Raw genomic sequence first — 24,728 nt, 5'->3', positions numbered from 1 at the left:
AAACGATGGTAATTTCAAAATCCATGGTGTAATTTTTAGTTAAATAGATAATTTAACTAAAAATGACAATTTTTTTTCAGCTTAAAAACATCTTAGCATCTAGATCTTTCTTACAAAAGTAAGCCAGCTTCACAGAAAATGTTAGGGGTTTTTTTTTTAGGGAAAATAAAAATCAATAAATGCCTGCAAGCACGTGTCTGCCTAAGCAGAAAGCAGAAGGTTGATGGAGAGGAGAGAGAGCTGTGATCCATCAGCACCAGCAAGGGAGAGGCAGAGGCTGAAAAACTTAAGTATTAACTTGCCAGGACAAGTTCCAGACTAACTGGAAGCAGCAAAGCAGTATTGACTGGATAAAAAGGGGAAGTGGATTGCTCTTAGGACTGGAGTTTCAAATGTGGAGACTTCAGAGAGCTGCACTAAGGAAAAAAAATCTGAAGTGATGCTGGTAAAACAGACAGAAAGATTGAAATCAGGCAAGGATTGAGAGGAAAAGCTAGACTATTCCAGTGCTTCAAAGCATGCAGAAAAAGTAAAAAAGCTCTGCTATTCTGCTTTAACTTGGGCCCTTTTGTCCAGAGAACTTCTGGGGTCATTACATGGTTCCACTGCTGCTGTACAAAGTAATCTCCATGCTACTATTTGTCTTCCAAAATCCAAGCAGGCACTGAGGGCCATTTCTGCTCCCATTATCTTTGGTTAGTGAAGTGAGACTATTTGCAAAGTGAATATAAGTGCTTTGTTATTTTTCTTTGCCAGTAGTGGAAGAAAAAGGTCACTTTTTCTTATTGGTTTGGATTTGTTTTGTTGAAGTAAGTTGAGAGAACTTTGAATTTTTTTCCCCTTCTACTCTGGTTGGTGCTCCTCCACTGCTATCCCTGAGCACAGGCACGGAAACTGACGTGCTGGCTTTGGCCCTGACATTTCTTAGAACAACATGGCTTTGACAACAGCATCTCTGTGCCAACATGCAGCAGAGAAGGACAAAAGATAACCATGAGTGTCTGCACTTTTACAGCAAACTTTGGTACTTTTATAGCATACACTGGTAGCTTCCACTTTGAGAACTTCATATTTCTCACAAGGACAAGCACATAGCCTGTTATTAAAAGGACCTTACTTTTTCACAGGTAAGTGATGATGTTGATATAAAATCAGTGCATTGGGAACAGGATTCCTAAATGCAAGAAAGTAACAATTTTTGCAACTAGATAAAATGTTAACACTTTTAGAAGGGACTTAAGAGTTGAAAAATAATGAGGAGAAATGTAGGAATGGAGGTGGTGGCTGAAGGATCTGTATTCTCACGGTCCTCAATGTGCACTCTACTTTCTTGGGCACGGATATTTTAAATCTTCAGGTCCCCACCATTGATATGCCTTATTTTTAATTTTCATCAAGAGACCATTTTTTAAGCAAAGACTTTCTATTTTTTTCCCTCCATTCAGCTGAAGAAAGTTGTGATTAGCACAGATCCCAGCCCTGCACGGGTGTATTCTGGGATGTCAGTGGTGTCACAGGCAGCCCTTGGAAGGTGAACTCTAAGGGATGAGCTCTTCAACTCCTGGCTGAGTAGCATGTGATCAGAGCAGCTGTGCCAGGCCACAGTGCTATGGATGCTCTGTTCCCTGTGTGATGAGGCCTGCCTCATCCCTCACCTCTCTGCCTTACATGCTTGCAGGTACTTAGGATTTTTCATATGCAATTTCAGGAACTTGAGGTAGCTGCCACCAGGCCATGTGACACCCTTGGACAGTTGCTTTTCCTTTGGATTAAGGGTTCAGTTACCACTGTAGACCTGCTCCTGGCTTTAGGGAAGGTGGCAGAGCTCTGTGTGTACAGGGTGGTGTGGTTCATACCATTTCTGCTGTGGCAGAGGCAGGCTGTCAGCCACTGACCCGTCTGTGGTTCTGTCAACGACCTGCAGAATGGACAGAAGGCTGTTGTGGGTTCATAGCTACAGGAAAATGGGTATGGACTGAATGAACCAGCTGAACTTCTGGAACTAAAGAATGAGGTCACCTTTGGGGATAAAAAGCTGATGTTGTGAGAAGAAAGAAGAAGCAGAAAAGTTGCTGACAGACACAGGGGTGTCAACATGAGTAAAATGACACAGCATCTACCAGTTAGATTAAGAAAAAGATGCATGCTTGCCTTGTGGACAAAGCAGAGCTACCAATCCAGAGATGCATGGACAAAGTGGAGCAACAAATCAATGTGTGGCTGTGTAGACCAAGGTAAGAAGTAAATATAAACAACGTTTAGAAGCACAATAAATGGCTTTTTCTTGATTCACATTGAATCTGCAGAGTCCTGTCTTCTCTCCTCAGGGTCCTTGCCTACCTGCTCTGCTCTGGCATAGGCTCTGTGGGCTTTAGGCTGGGCTGCACAGACACCTGCATAGCTGGCAGTGCAGCTGGGCTGGCAGCTCCTGGGTAGGCTCAGAGCATCCAACCCAACATGGAAAATAGGTGGTGTGGCTGGGCACCAGCACAGGAGCCCGTGACTCTGCTGGGTTTTCTTCAGCCAGGGCTGTTGGCTCAGAGCCTCTTTTGGGGTCTGGGCCAGCAGTGAGAGGTGCCAGCTGGTTACCCAAGGGCTGCTGTGACCTCCTGTCCTGGTTTAGGGTAACTTTGGGAGAAAACCAGTGATTCGTGGCGATTGTGTGGTACATGAATGAGCAAAGCTAATGCAGCAGGCTTACTCCTGGTTGTCCTGCAGGGTAGAAGGGTCCAAAAGAAAGCATTAAAAAAACAAGTCAGATGATGGCGGGCACACACGACAAGGACAGACAAGGTTTCCCTTTTGTTTTGTGCTCTTTTTAAGGTATTTAGGAGAAAAGGACCCAGACTGGCGCAGGTTTGGTTGCGATGTGCGAGTTGTATAACAGCCAGCTACCACGCAGTGTTTTGTGTGGGAAGGAAAGCGTTCTTTCAAAGCAAACCGGTTTCGAGGAGAGCTTGTGCTGCAGTCACTGCAGCTTTGGGAACAGGGGTGAGAAGTGCTTTCGTGTCCCTGGGCCAGGAGGAGGGCATGGCCCCCGCCCGTGCCCCAGGGGCTGGGTGGGCCACGCCGGCTGGAATCCTCCAGTCCCGGAGCCCGAACGGGGCGGCTTGATTTCCTGCCGTGCATTGTTTGGGCCTGCCTGGGGCCGCTGCCCGCCGGCTGCGAGGGGCTGCGGGCCGAGGCGCTCGCCCGCTCCTGCCGCGGCTGGCAATGGTGTCCCGAGGCCAGGGACGCGGCGCTGCCCGCGTTCCCGGCCGGCCTGGCCGCGCTCCCGGCCTGCTCGCTCGGCTTTCCGCGGCCCCGACGGGGCCTGGGGGTCCCGGCCCGGGGGGCGGTGGCCGCAGGGAGGGAGGACGGGACTGCCGCTCCGGCCTCGCCCCTTGCGCCCGTTGGTTGCGGCCCGGCCCTGTTTTGCATAATCCCCGCCCCGCACCAGCTCCGCTCCAATGGGAGTGCGGGTGCGGCTGTCTCATTAGCATACGCACCTCTGCCCTGGGCGCGGAGCCACCGTGGTCGCAGGAGCGAGCTGCGGAGGGGCGCCGGCGGAGTCGAGGCCGCCGAGCCAGCGGGGCACGGCCCGGCACCGAGACCGCCTCCGGCACTGCCACGGGCTCCCCCGAGCGCTGCCTGCGTAGCTGAGATGAGCGGTGGCCAGCAGCGGTGCAGGCTGTGCACGGGGCAGGCGGGCGGCGGAGGGCTGGCTTCCCTCTGAGGCGCCCCCGTAGCCGCGCCGGACGGAGGAGCCCCTTTATTTTGATTTTTTTTTTTTTTTTTTTTTTTTTTTTTTTGGTCGCTGTTGTTTCTCTTGGGTTTTTATACGTTTTCCCGGCAGCCGGCCAGGCTCGGTAGGCGGAGGGCGCCAGCGTAGAGCCGCAGGCCGGGCCGGGGGGCTGGGCGGCCGGCGGGGTCGGCGATGCGGTGCCTCGCTCTGCTTGGCCTCGTCGCCTGGGGCCTGGGGAGCTGGGCCGGACACAGCGGGGGGGCGTCCCCCCCGCCCTGCCCGGCCCCTTGCAGCTGCGACGGCGACCGCGGCGTGGACTGCTCCGGACGGGGGCTCGCGGCCGTGCCGCCGGGACTCAGCGCCTTCACGCACGCCCTGTGAGTCGGGGCGTGGGCCGGGCCGGGCGGGCAGGTAGCCGCGGCGGGGAGGGACCGGCGGCGGGTACCGCGACAACTGCGTCTGGTTGTTGTGGTGCGACTCTAACGGGGCCGAGCCCGCGGTGCGGCCTCGGGCCGCGCGCAGGGCCCGGCGCCGCCGGGGCAGGTGAGCTCGGCAGGGCCCGGGGCCGCACTCCGGGGCCCCGGACGGCGGACGGGAGCCGGCCGACCCCGAAGGGACCGACCCTGGGGGGTTACGGGCTCGGAGGAAGCCGCTCAGACCCTGTGGCGGTGAAGGAGGTTCGGTGGGGCCGAGTCGATGCCGGTGCCGTCCTGAGCCTTGGGGGAGCTGCTGCCCTCGCGCGTGTGTCTCAGCGTGCGCCCTCGCCCTGAATCGCCTTCCTCCTGGCTCTTCTCTAGAAGCCGGTTGCCATTGCTAGTCAGTTTCCTCACGAAAGTTAAGGCATTTTCGGTCCGAAGAACGCGTAACCCTGGTTAAATACAGAGCCTTCGCTTTTACAAAATCTTCACTATGGTAAAGTACAGGGGAACCTTATAAAAAAACAGTATAACCAAACATCGAAGGTTTGTCGAGTTTTGCTCGTAAATGAAGAAAAACATAAACTCTTAAAACATTTTTTCCCGTTTTCTATGATAATGTTGTAAAGCAGGCAGAAGCTGGTAGGTCTTGTGTGGCGTTTTGGTAACTTTAATAATAAAATTTTAGGTGAGGAATGAGCAAGGTTCTGTGGAGACATGACCGAGGAGGGATTTGCAGTTTTCAATACGGTAGCTTTGCTAACCCGCAAACCTGTTAAGTTTCACAATAAAACCTGTCAGTCTTGCCCTACTGCTCAGCGCAGATTTCACAGGGTGGAGCGAGGTCTAGTATGGGCCAGTGGTCAAGTCTGGTATTACTAAAGCTTTGCCGTGTTTACAACATACAACACAGCACACTGCGGCAAACGATGGTGCGTCGTTTCAGATCGGTACTGAATTGCTCTTTTGTCAGAATACAGCAGTGGTGTATGCCTAAGAAAACTGCACTTTTTTTCTTTGTCTTTGCCTACACTTAATATGCAGGGGGAGTCTGATTAATAGTTTACTGGAGAGGTTTCCAATTTCTCCTACGTATTTGGATTGTTTCTTTTAATTGTTCAGGCTGGGTGGAGAAAGATTACTGGGCCTTTTTTCTTGTGTAGTTCTTGATGAATAGTAGAAGTTGCATCTGGTTTCATTTGTTATCTGTGCTTAAATATTTTGATCCTTTTTTTGTGCTGATAAGGTGTTAGGGGGGAACCTCACTTTCTGGTGTTTTTCCTGTGGCAGAAATGGTGGTTTCTGAGTGTTTGGGGGAGGGAATTCGACGCTGTCATCACGAGCCCTTGGAATTACTGCTTAACAGTCTTCTCTTCACAGATAGAACAGAGAAGTTACCCAAATTAATAAAGTGCTTGGAGTCTCTCTGGTAAAAGCTGCATTTAAGCATAAGATTTTATGGCTCCTGCATTGTCTGGCTGTCTTATAAAATGGATTGGTACATCCCTGAGTGTCTGCAACATGACATAAGTTGTCTAAGGGGCACAAGTTGCCATAGCCAACACCTGTTAGAGATTAAACTTCGAAAGAGTTTCAGTGTGTAAGTTTCTCCTCAGTGTGCAGGTAAATTTCATACTGCCAATTGTAAGTTTCTCCTTACTGTGCGGGTAAATTTCACAGCCAATGTGACACATATGGCAAAAGTGAGTGGAGGCCTGCACACATTTAAATGTGCTTTGGAATGAGTTTTTGTAGCTTTGATTTTATGCTCTTTAAACTTGAGAAGAACCTTTCTTGAACTTGAGAAGAATCTATCTGGTGTTGTGGCAGTGGAGGATACTCTTGATCCCTGTTTGTGTGTAGTTCCTGCTTCCTTATTTACAGAAGGAAAAAGAATTGATGACTTCTTGGTACTTTGGAGCTTAACCAGTCTCTCTTGTAGTGAGAACACTAGAAGTTTAGGGTATGTAGAAGACAGTTTTGGAGGCAATAAAAACTCACTTCTGACCTGCTTGAAACTGGACAATGGTTTTGCCAGAGATGCTCAGTTGGTTACTGTGGAAGAAGAGGACGCAAAATTAAAATCACACTCCTATGTGACATGTTTGTCTCATGGCTAAGCACCATGTGAAGAGAAGAAAACTTCTCTGTGCTCTATGTCAGGCACTTTAATGGTGTCAGGAAAGCCCCTCAGCATTGCTACTGGGCTAGTTTTTGATTATAGCCATGGCAGCAGAGAGCCTGTAGCACAGGGATGGCTGAGAGAGTGTTACAAGTGATGTTTTGTGATAGTAAAGCAAGGGTATGCCCAGATTTTTGCTTTGGCCATGAGAGAACAACTGAAGAAGAGTTGCTCACAATTAAAGTTGGCAGTGAATGAATTCCAAGGCTGTTGAGAATTATGGAAGGAGCCTGGTTTAAATTTTTACCAGTTCTGTTTTCCTGAAATCTTAATTTCTTTGCATTTAGTCTAATCATTTAGCCTAACTTCTCAGGTGCTGTCATTAATGGTCAGGCAGAAGTTTCCGTAGAGCCTTAAAGGCATATCCTTACAGAATACCTTTCACATTCCTTGTTTCTGTTTATTCAGCTCTTGACTGATCCCCTGCTGTTTCTTGCTTACTGTGGTGGTTTGAAAGCAGGGAGAGATGGGCTAGTTTGATAACGGGGGGTTTATATGATGGCTCTTGAGGTAAGTTCTATCGCACTGAGCAGCTCGAAAAGATGGAGCATCTGGTCACTGCTTTTGAGTCATTGGTGAACTTTGAGAGGTGGAATTTGAATAAAGCTGTCCAGCTACAATCAGCTCAGTGAAGAGATTACTGGGAGATGGGCAAGTGCTCAGAAAAGACTGGTGATAGCACCAGATCAGAACTTGCTGAGGGGATGGGACAGATGGGGACGAACTCAGAGAGGGTTGGGATGACATGACCAAGGATAATTGCTTGATACTTTTACTGTAGGCGACTGTTTGTATAATTTAGGTGAGTGCTTATGTAACTCTTAATTACCATCTGCCAGTTCTGTTTATGAAGGTTCAGTTTTGCTTGGTTGCAAAATAACTGTAGTCTGTGCATGTTGTAGGCACACAGCTCTTGGTGGTTGGGAGTGGGGCTGTGGCCAATCCCCAGTGGATGCAGCTGCACAGGACAGGTGAGCAGTGCTGAAGGTAACGAGCCATGGAGTGCCCAGGTGTGCTGAGTAGTAACAGGAGGGCACACAGGTGCAATGCATGTAAGATGAAGGTTATAAAAGGTTGCACTGAAGAGTAATAAGGAGCAGATGTACAAAGTCTCCTGTGGTGTTGGTTCATGGCTCTGCCATCTTTCCAAAATGTGTGTGTGGTGCCTGTGCTCGAATATAAAAATGGGTTTTGTTTGGGTTTTTTTCAATGCTGTGTGTTCCTGATTTTTGCTATGATGTTTTGCATGCCATGTTCTAGGAAACTTCATGCTAATGAGAGAAAATTGTGGTAAGGCATATGTGTGCTTGTGCTTCTCGTGGATGTCAGTTTCAGAACTCAAATTCCAGTTTGGAAGGTTTAATACTTGTATGAGTTTTGTGCAGGAGATTAAAAGCAAGGAATTCTAAATAATTACTTTTGGAGAGATCTTCCATGGGCCTAGCTGACTGAGGTGTTGCCTGACAACCATGAGGAATATAGCCCCTTCTCAGTGCCTACTATTATATTTTAGGCACTTAAAATAAGAAAACAACACAGATAGTTTTCCTTCTAGTGCTTCTTTTGTGTGTTTTCACATAAGAAAGAAGGGTAAGGTCCCTTGCTTTAATTTTACTTTCTTTGAGTGTGAAAGGCCGGGGGGGAGGGGGGGGTGGTTGGGAGCGCTGGCTGCCCTAGACTAGGGGATAGACCTTCAGGATGAAATGGCCATCTTGATTTTTTGGGTTTTATTGCTCATTTAACCTTATGGTGCTGTATTTCTGTGTGCTGTTGTGCACTAGCTTTATGAGCCTGAGATGTGGAAGTTGAGATCTTTTTTTCACTTGTTTTTTACTGCAGGTTGCCTCAGCAATCACAGAGAATTGTTGGTCTGTATTTTGGTATACATGCAGTCTGGAACTACCTACATGCTCTCACCATTGAGTGAGGTGCCTTGCTCTATCTGTGTATAAATGGCAAAATTATGTGGTTCTTTTTGGAATGAGCAGAGCTTGCCCATTTCTTAATATTTTTATCTGTCACTGTTATTTTTTAATAGAATGGTGATAAAATGTAGTAGGGAGGTGTGAGGATTCTTCTGATACATCTGGTGCAAAGATAGAGATATTTAGTGTACTGCTATGGTCAGATATCTAAGTAAAGTAAGGACCTGGCTGAGTTTTGTTAATGCTGTCTGGTAGAGTTGTTATGGTGAAAAGTGAAGGTGTCCAGATGTGACCTTGAGTGTGGAAAATGTAGCATGATGGCTGTTCTCCATCTCCAAGGTAGAAAAGCCTTGTCTAATTAGAGATTTGATGGTTTTTCAGGCAAACCATTTAGTTTTCCACTTGCCTGTACTGCGTACTGGTGATGTGATGGCAAGTAGTAACCCATACTTCTTTTAGAAATACCTGGTCATGTCATTTCAATTTGAATATTTCTGTAAGTTACCAGAAATGTTACATTTGTACAGGCTCATGAAATCCTGCAGACAGGAGGAGTATTTCAGTTTGGTGAACATTCAGTGATTCCAGCAACAATCTTTCCAGCATCTATCACCCAATGATTAGAGTCTTTATCTTCATTTTAAGGTGGCAATTTATCTGTCAATCTTGTAAAAAAATTACATTATTTTAGGTAGTGTACACAAAGTGAAGCTGCTGATGTTTCAGTGTTAAATATTTTTGCCTTTTTCATGTTTTTGTTGGTATCAAATTTGTTTTCCTCTTCACCATTTATCCCTCTCCCCAAAACCCCCAACATTTTCTCGAGTATTTGGCATTTATTTTGTACACAGAGCTCACTTATATCAGTAATTTCTTATTTGATGCTTACTGGCAGAGGCTTGTAAGTGATTTTGGGGAATAAATACTAAGATAAGTCTGCAGCATGGAATAAAGTGTAAGCAAGTTTATGCTAGTAAATAATTACCATTTCAGTTCTTGAGAGGAATTTGCTAGTAACTATCTACTTGAGAGGGAAAATATGGAAGCTGTAATATGACGACAACAAAACTAAAAAAACCTCCTCCGCAAGGATCTTTGTTTGTTTTGTACTCTACATCTAAGCCAGCAATTTTTGCAGAACACAAGCTCTTATTTACCCAGAGAAAATTACTGGCCTAGATTTTCAAAGGGCTGAGCACCCATATAACATTTTAGAGAGCATGGTCGCTGTAGGGCTCTGGGAGTACCTCTGAATGTCACAGATCTTCCTCTCAGCCACCCCTGTGCCTTTCCTGAAAGTTTGTTCCTAAAGATGAGCCTCTTGTTGGGAATGGGTAGGAGCTGGTGTTCTGTTTATCTTCTGGGGGATTTGCCCGGGTTTTCCTGCTCCTTGTTTTGCAAACAAGGGAGTGAGATGGATGGGGCTGGTTTGTTTCAGCAGGGCTGCATGAAACTTCATGGCAGCAGTGACTCTGTGAAGGGTGAATGTGTTTCAGGCAGCAGCTCTGTGCTGCCAAACTGTGGTTTTGGGTCTCTTTATGGAAGAAGCAGAAGGTCAAAAATAGCTTAAGGAAGAATCGGAGAGCTATGATCCTAGAAATAGGAGACAAAGGTAGAACGAGCAGAAGCAGCCGTTGCTATTTGAAGAAACTCATAAATGGAAGCAGCAGAGTTTTAAATGCTACAAGCCCTTTGCTTCCAGAGGTATCAATCATATTTAATGGACTAGAGGTCCCTGGCCACCCTCTCCACCTGGTAGACTCAGCATATGCTTCAACAATGACCTAGGATTTTGCTACAGAGAAATACTCTTCCATAGTTTTTCCTGTCTGCCTTTCAGGTCCTGTTGCAGTTTGTGATAAGGTGTTCTTAAACTTTGGTCTGAAAGGAGATTTCTGGTCATGTGATGTTGGTTCTCAGTGCACTCCCAGCACTAGCTTGCCCTGCAGAAGAAGTGGAGAGGTAGCGATTGATCTTTGCTGAGAGGTGGCCAGCTGGTGTCATTGATGGGGAATTGTGTGCAGTGATGGTTGTCACAGGAGCTCACACAGACAACAGGAAGATCTTGGTGTTACTGTGTAAATACTGTCCTCACTGTATGTCTGAGAGCTTTTCTTCAGAACCAGGCCCAGATTCATTCACTTTTGTTCCAAATAAAACTGGTATGTCCAAGTTGGAAACAGTAGATATAAGGGTACCTGGAAAGTATAATTAAACAATGAAAAAAATGGCCTGTGATATACCCGCAAAAGAGTTGAACTTTTTACCTTTTTTAAGTGCTAAGTTCCTGTCAGTGGTTTTACTGGGGTTGGAAGTTTCCAGTATTTTCAAATCGTGTGTCATTTGTTTTAAAGTACATACTTGACACAGCAGAATCCATTTTATTTTACTCTTGAATGATTTAACTGTTACAAGATTATGACAAGGTCAGCACTTTCCACTTCCCAGAAACATACTCCTGTTGCTGAAAGAATAAGGGAAATCTGTATTTCAGCTTCACCAAGAATTTGAAGGCACAATGATATTACACATCTCTTACAAAACCGCAGAGAGGACTGTAGTGATCTCAAAAATAACAGTTTAAAGTTGGTGTCTGAAAACTGCTGTTGAATTTGAATAGGTACTAGCCTACTTATGGCATTATGCATAATGTCAGCCAATATGATAACATGTTTCAAAAAAATACAGATGGCTATTTTTGACCAGGTGATGTTGGTATTCCCTGGTGGACTGTGGTCTAACATCTGTCAGGGATATATTTGATTTTGGGAATAAGAATATCACTTAAACATTTTCTTACTAAAATATGAAGGCTTTTTCTTTTTCAAGTGATGTGCCTCCTCCTTTTCTCTCTTCAACAAGTAGTGGTAAAATGTTTGGTCTTCAAGGACTTTTTTCACCCTAAAACTTATAATCAGATGCATCTGGACTTTTAAACAGTCATACGATTAGTAGTGAATCATAAGTGAATGTGCAATTTCAGAGGTAAGCAGGGAAGGCCTAAACCTGTTTAATTTAGCTTAATAGCGCTGCAGATGCAGTTGTATATTTTGTAAGGCTGCTCTCCGAGGATGTGTTTTGACTGGGGAATTTTGCTGTTACCTTGTTGACATGTGCAGGGTTACAGATTAATAGCCTCCCCCAGTGCCCAGTGGGGAGAGCAGGGGGGCTGTGCTTTCCATAGCTGTGTCCCTGGCAGTGAGAACATGTGGGCTGTCTCATCCCATCCCTGACAGCCATGTGTGGGGCTGGAAGGGCAGAGGCTTCAGGCTTTGTGGCCAATTGCTGAGGCAGCCATAAGGTTTGCCGTGAGCCATCAGAATGCTCTCGCTGAAGCTGCTGTGCTTTGCCAGGCACAAGAAGCCTAGATGTAGAACAGTGCAGGTTTGGCAATGCAGTAATGCAGTGCATTGCAGAGGTCATGCAGTACAGTTTATTGTGGCTGCCTGTGTAAATGCAGGTGAACCCGGTGGGAAGAGATGATGATGTCTGACTCCAGTTCAGAAGGCTGAATGGTTTCTTTATTATAACTATATTATAATACATTAATATACTATTTAAAGGAGATACTAAAACTACACACCTACGTGTTCTAACTACCATATCTAACCAACTCACAACTTGTGACCCTCTCGCCAGAGTCCAGACACAGGTGAATTGGATTGGCCATCAGGCTCAAATAATCCTCATCAGAATCCTATCAAGCACTCACTCCAGGCAAACAATTCTCCAAACACATTCCACATGGGAGAAACAGGAGTAGAAATAGAAATTTTTTTCTCTTTCTTTCCTCTGTGCTCCTCTGTGAAAAAATCCTGAGAGAAGAACGTGCATGCCACAGCTGTGGTTCATTTTTTTGTGTGTGATACCATCCAGTGTTTTTTCTGAGCCATTTTGGTGTAGTGGTGGTTGTATTTGTGGTGGTGTTGAGTAGATGAAGAAGACATGAGTGCAGATATGGGTCCTGCTGGGATGTACCTGGGGGTTGGTGTCTCCTGTGCCCATTGCTTCCCCTTTCAGAGCACAAAACGCAAACATGGTTCCCTGCTGTCCAAACAGGACGTGGCAGTGTGTTAGCTTGTGAAGGGAGAATTTATTTTTCCTGCACTCAGGGCTTTAGGGCTGTGTCAGGAAAGCAGGACACTTAGCTCCTGTTGCTGGAGGAGGAGATGGTGCAAGTCAGGAAGGGATGTTTGGGGAGGCTTGCTGCTTGTGTGCTGTCAGAAGGAGTCGGTGGTGTATAGCCTCAGTCCTTTCTTTCTTATTAGGGTTTGATCTGTGGGATATCCTGACTGTCCTTTTTAAAACTTAGTCTCATTGGTATTTTAACCATAACTCTTACTGGAGAAGTGTCCTTGCTGTTTCCTAAATGCTGATCCAGATTAGTAGCGGAGGTAGTTTGTTCATCTGGAAGAGTGTAGAGACTGAAACCTGTGACTTTGGAGTGCAGGCTTCTCTCTGGTGCAGTGAGTCATTCTGTCTGGAAACATTCATGGTTTTCTTCATGTGGCAGAGCTGGTGAGTCTGACCTTTACTCATGCATGTAGAAGCTGTGAAGAGGCTGTCATCTTTTTCAGGTGCCATGGTTAGAAGCCCTAGAAATATGTTGGGTTTTTTTAACTAGGGGAAAGCTTTCCCAGACTGGGGGACATTTCTGTAGTAGTGCTCTTAGCAGTTCTGTGAGCTGCTCCTGCAAATACGTAGTCCTTTAACCTACTGAAGGGAGCCCTGCAGTGTTTGGAAGATGGTTGCCAGACGTAACACATTCTTTAAGAGAATTTTGCAAAGCCATTGTCAGCAGCAACCTACATATTTCTTGTTCACCTCCTTTATTTACAGTTTCACTCAAGTAGCTGCTCTCTTGAGACATGAAATGCTCACCTTGATGGGTGTCCTCTTGGGGTCTTGGTGGTCTTCCTAGAATTAGCTGGGAAGAGAAGAGGAAATGGTTCATTGTAAAAAGTCCTACTCTGAGAATGTAGTTACTAATGATTTGAGCCTGCACAAGCTTCTGCCTTTTGGTAATTTTTTACTGCTGTTGGTTTTAACATTTGGGTTTTTAAAAAACACAGTGCAAGTGGATGGGCTAATATTGACCAAACTGTTAATATTTTACAGAACCTAGTGTGAGTCTTACTGGGTGTAGAAAATCCATGTCTTTTGCAAGGGCAAATCTGGCTCTGTGTTACTATGGTTAAGTGTTTACTGGAGGCATTATATCTCTTCAATATCAGATCAGTCATTTATTTAGAATTTACTTGCTCTTGCTTGACATGTTTTTCAAAAATTTCAACTAGTTTGTTTACATATTCTTCTTCTGTAACCTGCTTACTGCAAAGGCAGGTCTCTAGTTTTCAAACCAAAAACGTACAGTATCTCAAATGTTCAAAAGGGTTAAGCAAGGATTTATTTTGTTTTTGGTATAATAAATGGCAGTTGTTTACTTCTTCAGCAGAATACTTTGCAGTATTGCAGCAAGACCGGTTTTTCCTCCTTAAAACTCTTCAACTCTCCTGAGTAATCATGCCAGTAAAACAAGTCTATGTATTCAAAAAAGGCTAGCATAAAAACAATAATGTATCTGGAATCCCACTTACGAGTAGGACTGCTTGCTCTGTGATTGTGCTTACACAAAATAATTTTTTTTGTCTAATAGCACAAATGGGAGAAATTCTGTAACAAACATCAGATAAATATTCAAATACCCTTGGTATTTGCCTCACCAGATATATTCCCTATGTCCTTCAGGCAAAGTGTATCATCTGGTCTGGGTTCGTTCAGTGCTATCAAGAACAGAGAATAGCAGAATAATAATGTAAACATTAAAAAAATTTGTCCCATGTGCCGTTTGTCACTGAACTTGCCTCAGTGAATTTGGTGCCCAGTCTGATTTATTTCATTATAAAAGGTCAGGATTGATATTGCTGACCACTTTACTGTGCAAATTGACTTTCCCACCAGTTTGTCCTTCAGCATCTTCAATGGTAATAGGCAGCTTCTGTTTCATCTCTGGCCTGCAAGGCCCATCAGGAGATATGCTTTAGAGGTATTGGAGAAACTGAGGATTCTACAGTGTTTATGATACATGTACATATTTTTAAAAAATCCTCTCCTTTCAAAAGAGGATACATCAGTTGCATTGTACTGTTACAGGGAAACATAGCAAGAATTACACAGTGCCTGCTGTCATCCCACGTACTAAATGAGTTTTAATTGTTGCTGTCTTCCTTGAACTATGAAATTGAAAAGTAGTTTCTTAAGAGAACTTATGAATCTCAGTGTGAATCAACAGGCAAAGTTAGAGGTAGTTTTGCATATGACCATTTTCAGCCTTACAAGTATTTTGCATCTCTAATTTAAAGAAAGAAAAACCATTGTGTAGTAGCACCCTCCCTTGGGATTTGAGCCCTGCTTGTGTTTGTGTTGAGGTGGAAGCTTTTTGTATGGTAGTGGTGAGTACAGCTCTGCTGTGCATCAGTGGAAATCTGCAGGAACATATGGTTATCTGGCTTAGCAACTGAATCTAAGGGCTTTGCTAAAAGGGTTTAGAGTGAGTAACTTACAAAATTTTAAAGTTTGGTAAAGGAGGCAGGTTCCTGCAGCAGAGCAGTGCTAGCAGATGCTTCTTCTGAGGCTGGCAGCAGGTATTTTAACCATTCATATCTGCAAAACTGTTGGGAAAGCCTTAAGATCTGTCAGTGTTAAAGGTGTTGCTTAACTCCTTTGGGAGCTCCAACATACAAGCACAGCCTTAAATAGGATTATGTTTTCACCTGTTCCTATGAAATAGTCAGTCTCGTTTAGGTCTCCCTGAAGTGCATAGGATGTTAGAAATACAGGATATTACTCCATATTTGCTTTCTATTTTAAAAGCAGTTAACACATGGTATAATTTCAGAGAATACATGCAGAGCACCCAAGAAGCCTCAGCAAATACTCACTATACATGTGCAGGTAAAACCACAAACAGGCCCTGTTGTGCTGCCATCCTGTCAGCAGCAGCAGTGCACTGCAGGTGCCTTGGAAAAGCTCTTTTCTCCAGGTGTGCAGCTCGGAAGGAGGAGATTCTGTTACAGCTTTTCTTTACCAGCTTTTCGCTGCAAGTAGCTTTCATTCATTTTTCACAGAGTAGCCCAAGGCTTTTGGGGAAGGACTGGGCTGGAAACTCAGGACATTTATTGCCATACGTTGCATGCATTTAGACAAAGTGGTGAATGAAGCGCAAGAGGCATCTTAAATGTTGGAAATCTTGGTCAGATTTTAAGCTTTTTTAGCTGTTACAAAGATAACATCTGTGGAGAGATTAATGAGCATAAGTAAACCGTGTTGAATCCAGGATTGCAGAATGCAGTTTTAACTGCTTTATGTTTCGGCACACTCATTTAATTACTGGGTTACTGAAGGTTTTCTCTGCTATGGGGAGTATGTGTATAAGGGAAAATGTGACCGTTTATATAAAGAACCATGAATGAAGTTTGGGGGTGTTGCCCACTTTATACTATCCCTGCCTTAATTTATTTTCAAGAAGATTGTAGATGGGTCTTGCTATCATTTACACTCAATTATTTCGGTGTTCACTTCCCCATGTGATTTAACACACTCAAGTTTAGTTACCCTTTTCTGGCCTAGGGAAAGATTTCCTTCCAATAATTGCCTTTACTGCCCTTTACCCTTCTGCACATTAGTTTGTTTGGAGAAACTTAGTTGCTTGGTAAGCAACTCCAGACAAGGCAGTGCCTGGAGGTGTCTTGGAAACATAAATTATACCTTTTAAATAGCATGTTAAGCTCCATTTTGCAGAAAGTAAATTACTAGATGTACTGAATAAGCAAGCTCTAAACATTTCTCCCTGAACTAAAGGCCCTATGAGTTCATCAGGGGAGCACCAGTTCACAGAGCCCTTCAATACTATATTGGGGCAATACAGATACAAAGGAAAAGACATTCAGGATAACATCCTAATGTTATCCTAATAACACCCTAACATCCTAATAACATCCATCCATTGATTCAGCCATTGCTTTCTACTGGCAGCTGTTTAGTCACACAGTATTAAAATGTGTTTATAAGATGAATGTGATACAATGCTGCCAGACTGATTGCTCCTGTGGTAGCAAAGAAATACATATTTAATTTTGTGGAAATTTCTCAGGATTATATCCTTCTGTTTGTTTTCCATGATGACCTTCTTAATACATAGTATGGATGAAAGAAAAGAAAATACAAATAGTAAAGACCAGCAGGGACAAAGTGCATACATTCTTTGTTAAAACCATTTTTATTTTAATTCAGTGGAGAACAGAGAATCTCTTGAACTGTGTTGATGCTGTTGAGGCAGGACGGGAACGAAAAGACTCTGCCTCCAAAGGCTGCTGAGAGTAAAACTCTGATTTATTCAAAATACACTGCTCTTTTATACAGAGATCCATGAAGACCAATTCCATTGGTCCTGAAGTGAAAACAAACTACACCATTGGTGCAGAGTGCTTGATGCACAGTGATAGAACTTAACTATAAACAATGTGAACAACAAGAGAGATAAACCACTTATTTACGTACTTTTCCAACAGATTTCCAGGCTTCTGCCTGGTTATAAACTCTCAGTTTCTCTCTGAATCTGAGGCCTACACTGTGTGGTACAGAATTACTTCTAAAAGCTATTCCATTAATTAACCTATATGCTGTACAAAATACAGTCTGACATGTAAGGGATGGTTGCTTCACTCTACTGTGTTTACTATAAATAGTCTTTATATCTAACTGCTTTGTGGTAAATATAATGAAAAGCAGCAAAAAGTTCCATTTGACTTGAACCTTGGAATATTTAGTGCTATTATTAAGATGGAATAATTATTTAACTCTGCTGTTAATGGTAGTAAATATTTGTGAAGTTGACTGTCTTTTTGTATGTGGAAAAAAGAAATTGTTTTAACTTGACAAAGCTATGTGTATTTTAAAACAAAATTGCCTTCTTCATTATACCCTGGTGTTTGTTCAAAAACACAAAAAGTGATTGCGTTTTGCTCATTTCCTCACCTTTCCCCTAAAGTGATCTCTTAAATCTTTAGTCTGATCACCTGTCCCTCAACTAAAATGTAAAATAAATCACTGCATCTGTTTTACATTTTTTAGATTGGATAGTGAATATAAGACATATTGTTATTTTTTGTGCAATCTGAACTATAATTGCAGAGCATTTTTTCATTTGTTGCATAAAAATAGCTTGCCAGTTTGAATAGAAATCTTTTCATTCTGTAAACTTTCAGGGTGTTACTTTTTTTAATGTTATCTTCATAGTTTTGCTGGTGATAAATTGGAAAAATGGATGTGTTAATGGAAGTAAATGGTTAAATTGGTTATGAGGAAACAGAGTGTCAATAGCTTAAAGGTGTCTGTGTTAGGAGCAGGTTTCAAGTTGTGTGGCAAGTTTTACTGGCCTTGGTTTACTGATCCAGTAAAATCCAACGTCTTTCAAGGTAGGAGGAACCAGTCTTCTTCAAAACAAGCAAGAGCAAGACAAACCAGATGATGTTATTAACAGAGTATGGGAAGGATACGTTTTGTCCACTTTGTATTGATTATAGTTGTCTTCATGTGACTTTACGTTGGTCAGTGGTCTTTAGGTAAGTGCGTTTCCTTGCCCAAAGAATAGCTATGATGATGTGAAAATATGCCCATGTTTGTCCTGTGGAGATAACCAAGGAGACGAGTGTTCATAAGCAAAGTTTGCTTGCTGGAGTTCATCTGTAAAATGCATATTGCTGAGGAAATGCATGTACTGTTTCTGTCTATAAGCACGCTAGAAATACATGCAGATTACTTGATTGCTTCTGTGGGTTGCATCTTTTCACTCACACATTAATTAGATGAGTTTGTATAAAAATTGATTCTGTGTACATGATCAAAGTTGACAAGCCTTAATCTCTGTTACAGAGAGTGTGGACCAGGTAATCAGTGTGGTAGGTCTTTGTTTTTCATGTGAATGCTTGAAATGTTCTGTTTGCATTAAGTAAACTTCTTTTCTTGGCAGTTTAGTGATTAAAATCTGATCAGTTTTAAATAGGTGTAGTCATTTAAATACTGAGAACAAAGTTAAACTGAAGAGATAATTTTAACTTTTCAAGAAAATCATTAGTAATAAGTGCTTCTTTGACCTCTTTTATAATTGCAAGTGATGGCTGTGAATTCTTTTTGGTAGAGTTTCTGTGAAATGTTTAGTATGTTTGTATAAATTTTCCTTAAAAATTAGAAAATATGCTAAGTTTTTATTGGCTTATATTGTTGTGTCAGCAGTAGTAAATATTACAGATTTTATTAATGTTAGGGCAGAATCCAGAAGTCCAGATCTGTGTGTCCTACTAAATGTGGTTAGCACAACCATCCCGTCCAGTTTGGGATTCAATTCCTAACCAGTAGTCATGAGTGCCTCCGATGTCTGAGTAGTTTTAGGGCATTTGTTTGGTTTCATTTTCTTACAGAATTGTTAGGGTTGGAGGGATCTCTGCAGATGATCCAATCCGACCCCTCAGCCAAGGCAGGGTCACCTGGAGCAGGTGGCACAGGTGTGTATCCAGGTGGGGTTTGAATGTCCCCAGAGGGAGACTCAGTGACTTCCCTGGGCAGCCTCCTGCAGTGCTCTGCCACCCTCAGTGTGGAGAAGGACTGTCTCATCTTGCTACCTCAGTAGGACTTCCTGTGTTTTGGTTTATGGCCATATTTGCTTGGTTTGGGTAGTTATTTTTGTTTCGGTTTTGGTCTCTTTGAGGGATTATGTTGGTTGTTTTGTTGATGTTTGGTAGGAGGTGGGATGTTTGTTTTTTGATAACAGCAGATGAGACAATGAGCCATACCACTAGTGAGAGACAAAGTGTGGGCCTTGAGTTGCACAGCATGAATGGGGTCTTGTTATGCTTTTCTGTATTATAGTGCAGTGGCATATTCTCACATTATATTGCAGTTTTAGCGGATAGTCTGGCAGTATCTTTATCAGCTTGATACAAGTTTGGGTTGTAGGTGATGCATTGGATGCACTTAGGATGAGCTTTCATGCTTGGTTTTAGAATGTAAATTACTTTTCTTGCTCTTTGCTGCTAGAGAAGAGTTCCTCCTGAACTGCTGACTGTGGTAAATAATCCCAGAATTTGTCAATAATGTCACAGAACTTGAGTGCAATTAGTTCTCTGTTAAGGTCAGTGATACAAGACATTCTGATAAAGGCTTGTGAATAGGCTTTCCAAAAATATGTGTTTGGAGTTAGGCCTTCAAGCCATGCAGACACTGCAGTGATTTTTTCCTCCTTATTTTTTGTATAGTTACATATTTTCGTGTAGGAGGAGGAAACGGGAACACCATGTAGGACAGATGATTGCCATGTATTATTTGTTGTGGCCTTAATTCAGTGGTCTAAGGTAGGACTAGAAGGAGATTTTGGTGTATAATACCTTATATTATCTTATCATTGAAAAGCAAAATCACTGTGTACTATTAGATTACCATTGCTGAAAGGGAAGTTGCTGCTTTTTATGTGAACAGAGCAGTTGACTCTCTGGTATATTTTTTAAAAATACAAAATATTTTTTTATCATTTAAAAAGATAATCAAAATATCTACATTGATTTGTACCTAGTTGCATTTTCATAAAATCACAGAATGGTTTGGGTTGGAAGGGACTAAAGATCACCAGTTCCAACCCCCCTGCCATGAGCAGGCACACGTTCCACTGGACCAGATTCCCATCCAACCTGGCCTGAACAACCCGGCCCTGGTGTTCCAGGGTTGGGGCACCCACAGCTTCTCTGGGCACCTTGTTTGGAGTCTCACCACCCTCAGTAATGAATATCTTTCTTATATCTCATGTGAGCCTGCTGTCTTTCAATTTGATCCCATTCCCTGTTGTTCTGCCACTACATGCTGTTGTGAATAGTCTTTATCCATTTCTCTTTTAGGCTCTCTTCAGGTACTGGGAGGCTGCAGTTAGGTCACCCCAAAGCCTTCCCTTTTCCAAACTGAACAATCCCAGGTTTTGCCTGGATACACGGGAGTTTTCTTTATAGCACGTGGTGCTTGTTAAAGAGTGCCTGCCTGATACATAGGTGGTGTAGAGAGGATTTTAAAACATTGCTTTTTGCATTTCCTCAGATTGGTGTTTGTAATAAAAATGTTTTTGTCTGTTCTTCATGTTTTGGGAGTTTCTGTCAATCGGAAAAAGGCTATTCCAGTTATCTCTCAGAGGAGAAGGTGTTTTAGAGATTAACCAGAGTCTCAGCCCGTGATTCTTTAATGTGAAAAATATCCTCTGGTAATGATTCTGGTAGTTTTTGGCTGGACTGGGTGAGCCAGTCTCCCGCATGGAAGCTGCTTGTATTCACGTGACAAGGGCATTTACAGGATAATGGAGAGAGGCTGCAGCAGCTGGAGGGCTTGGACCATGGTTGGGCAGGTGGTGGCTTTAAGTGGTGGTTGTACCTGGTACTCCCTACCCACCCCTGAGCCCTTCACCACATGCACTGGATGCCTCCCAAAAAGCAATGACCACATTAGTCTGCTGCTTTGACTGGTTTGGAGTGGGAAGGAATTAGATGACTGGGTTTCCTCCAACCAGCCTGCATCTATGAATGAGCATGATGTTTCAGTGGTGTTTTCTTAAAACTGTTTTGTTTCTTGTTTGTGGTGGAAATATTACAGGTTTCTATAGCATTTCTGTCAAACAGAATCTGCCTGCACTGCTGAAGAGCAGATGTAATGCTCAAATGTCCTGTTTAATACACAATCATCAGTATTACATCAGTTTGGTCCTAAATAGTGGAGTATAGATTACCTTCATTATATTAAATGCAAGTAGATATTTAATTGTATGAGAGGCCAGTTACGTAGCAGGGTTTGCACCTCAGCGCTCAGCAGCTGTATTTTCAGACCATGCTGATGTGTCATGTGCAGTGTTAGCAGTACCCGGTCCTTTCTCAGCTGTGTGCCTCAGGATGCCCAGGGATGTTTCATCAGCATGCCTTTTCCACACGCTTTCATTTTGGGAGCTGCTGTCTTGTGATGGCTTTGAGCGAGCTGTTGAAGATCGATTAGGTTTGTGACTACCTATATTATCACTGGATGTGCAGCAAAGAGTGAGCAGAGTAAGCTTGAACTTCTTGTTATTGATGATAGTATTTAAAAGCTAAAATGTAACACTATTTCAGTTGTGAATACATGGAAATTGTGTGTACTGCTTAATGTGTTTCAAAAATCCCTGTTACTTTTCTTCTTTCAAGACAAGAAAACAGGCGTGTAATGCCTCATTGAAAGAAGCCTGTAGGGGTGCTTTGTGAGGGACTTAATTAAGGGCTTTGAAAGACTAAACAAAAGGAAAAAGAAAATGCTGCAGGGTTATTGTTATTCCAGCCCATTGGCTCAGAGAGCTGACCATCCATTGGTGCCTTCTATCCTTTTGGGAGCTGAATGACACTTTTGTTCATGGTTAACAGAGGTGAAAGAAGCCAATTATTGGCTGTCTTCCACAGGGCAGCTGCAGATGGATTTTACTGCGGGCAAATATGGACTCTTCTACCACAAGGATGGTTGTGATGACAGTTATTTTTGTGTAATTGTATGAAAGAAAACAGATCTTTTTTTGCCTTCCAGTGACTTGTGTAGATGTTTATTGAAAACTACTGTGAATATGCTGGTAGGGAATGGGAACGCATGAGGGACTGGATTCCCCATGCTAACAGTGTACTCAGCTTTCTCTGTGAGTGTGTGAATGAGGGGGTTTAAATTTATTTTTCTCCTCCTATTTTCTTTTTTTTTACCTTGAAATTGCAGTTGATTTTAACGGTAGAGTTTTCCTAATTGGTGCACAGCAAGCATTTAACTCTTAATGGCTTGCCAGCTCAGGCTGTGCTGGCTCCTCTGTATGCAGTAATGATAGAGGGACAACCTCTGCAGGGTAGTGGGAAGCCCTACAACAGCAAAACACATCAGCATATGTGTTATATCACATCAGTCCTATTAAGGACCCCAGAAAGTGTCTGTGCCTGAAACTTGTCACCCCTTCTCCCACATCTCTATTGCTTGGTCCAGTACATTATAAAAATCTTTTCCCCCAAACTCTTGCTTTTATAATTAAAAACGTATTCTTATTGCTGCAAATTTCCTTTGTTTCAGTGGTTGTAGTTTAAATGTATAAAGAGGCTCAGTTGACTAAGAACAAGGTTCTCTGACTACTGGGATTCTGGAGAAGTCTCCTCCAGTTAGGGACAAATTTAGAGCAAAGGCAAATGTTTCAGTCATAGTTGATCTGCTTTTGTTACCCTAGAAAACTTCTTGTGGTGTTAGCTGCCTGAGGTCTGTCAGTGCTTGAGGTGGGCTGCTTTGAATAGCCCCTTTGCTTTTAGGCATGGTTCACAATAACAGTATTAAACCCAGGGACAAAGGTGATGTTCCTCAGCTTATGTGGCTTTCTGCCCCAGGTGAGAGGAGAGTCTGCCCTTTGTCCTCAGACCTCTGGAAGTAGAACATGCTGGGTACATTCCTCCTTCATCTCTTGGTGAATAAAGAGGAGTTTTTATGCTTTGATTTGGTTTCTCTTTATCCAGACTGATTATTTTCCTTCATAGATTTTTTTTGTGTGCGGAATGGCCTATTACTCGCAGATTGGACTGCTCCTGGCAGATTCTGCAGAATTCATTCTGTATTGCTCACCCACATTGTCTGGAGGTAGTTGTGCCCCATGAGCTTAGCCTGGTGCAGGCAGCATTGTCTGAGGCTTGTGAATCCTTAGAGGATGTGACTGTGAGACACTTGTCATTTGTGGGCCCGTGTCAGTTGTGGGGCTGTGCTCTGTAGACACCTGAGGAGGAGAAATGTGTGGTGTGTGGGGCTGTGCAGTTGTGTGCACAGTGCCAGCAGTGCTCAGGGTGACACTGCTGGGGCTTGAGCCGGGCTCGCCTGTCAAAGGGAATGGGCAGGCAGCCTGGCTCTCAGGGAAGGATCCAAGAAGAGTTGTGTTTTTTCATGAGGCAAAACGTATACATGGATTTGACTTCTTGAAATGAAACAATTAGCTCTGTGATGATTCAGATAATAACAAGATAATTGCTGGCAGTCTGTATGAGATGAAATGAAATTGGGTTTGAACACTCCCCTTGATGTTCCTTGTTCAGTCCTATGCTACTGAAATAAAAAGTGAACCTGTGGCTCTTCTCTAAAGAGTGTCCTGGCAGATTATTTGGGCAGCTTTCATTTTAATCTAAGGGTCACTGAAAGCTAAGGTGGATGCTTAACCCATATCTTCATATGTATCTATAGGGAACTTGGACATAGATCTCAAATCAAAACAAGAAATATAGCTGAAACCATCATAACTCCACAGATCAGGAAGGCTGGTGAGGCTGTTTGAATTCTTTTATTCAGCAACACTCCTTGTCAATAGGCAACAGCTTTGCGACTTGTTGAAGGTACAGTTTCCTGAGGGAAACACACATTGTGCGTTAGCACCCATGAAGTCAGCCACGAGGAAACTTTAGGCAGACTCTAATCCTTTAAATGTCATAAAGTAGAAATTACTCTTATGTTAAAATGCTATGCAATAATTGATGACCGAAAACATTCAAAACTTAAGTTTTACATCTTACCAAAATCTGTTGTTCTTCATCATTTTATTTGAGCTACCTTGAAAATTGCTACATGTAAGCATGTTTGGTTCTAAAAAGGCCCTTCCAGGTGCTGCCATGAAGTTCTGCTGTGTGCTTTTAGTTTTCCCAAAGTATAAATAGTTTGAGTGCTTTTTGCCAGAAATAGTTTTTAATTACATTCAAGTTACATGTTATATGTGATTGAAAAAAATACTTTAATGCTAAAGCTATGGTATATAGGTTTGGACTAAGCGCAACATTTAGATTTTTGTCATCTGTCTTCATTGTATCAGTGACTGTGTTCATACACCAGTTTTGTTTTGCTATTTTTTTTTTGTTTTAGCCTTCTAAAAATGTAGGTCTTGTCCAGACTTTTGAGGCTCTGGTTGCTTTCAAAACATTGGGTGGGACAGACTAGAAGACCAAAATAAACCAGAAAAAAATGAATAAAATTCCAACTACTTATAGTTTCTAAAGTTGGCATTTTTATGAAATTGGATTTATAGCTGCTTATGCTCTCTTTTTGCAGCAGAGCGAAAACACAGAAGAAACTGCAAAAGGAGATTTTTAGATGAATATATATGTGAACTGATATCACTACTTTTTTTATCAGTAAATAGATTTAAGGCTCTCTCTGGACAGTCCAGGAACATGCGCAGCTTTAGCCTCCTCCTACCTCACAGAGATGTAGAAATGTTCTCCTTTGGACCCAAGACTTGGGAAGGAAAGCAGCCTATCTAAACCCAGGAAATACCTCTCTGCTGGATCAAGGCAAGGCGCTAAAGCTGGCTGGGATTTATGGTGTGAAGCATTTGTTTTAACTACAGTGTTGCTGGGTGGGGAGGGATGTGGTGTCCT

General features: G+C 43.0%; 1 protein-coding gene across 1 annotated transcript in view; it reads left to right on the top strand.

Moving 5' to 3' along the window:
- Positions 1–3,517: 3,517 nt before the first annotated feature.
- Positions 3,518–24,728, top strand: part of LGR4 (leucine rich repeat containing G protein-coupled receptor 4) — a 72,498-nt gene continuing 51,287 nt past the window's right edge. The window contains exon 1 of the mRNA XM_030273326.4: positions 3,518–4,101. Coding sequence (XP_030129186.1) covers positions 3,917–4,101 — 185 coding nt within the window. The 5' untranslated portion in view covers positions 3,518–3,916. The remainder of the gene's footprint in view (positions 4,102–24,728) is intronic.

This window comes from Taeniopygia guttata, chromosome 5 (genome assembly GCF_048771995.1).
Source record: "Taeniopygia guttata chromosome 5, bTaeGut7.mat, whole genome shotgun sequence".
NCBI lineage: Eukaryota > Metazoa > Chordata > Aves > Passeriformes > Estrildidae > Taeniopygia > Taeniopygia guttata.
The sequence above is the reverse complement of the archived record's forward strand: the minus strand, read 5'-3'. Positions and strand labels throughout refer to the sequence as shown.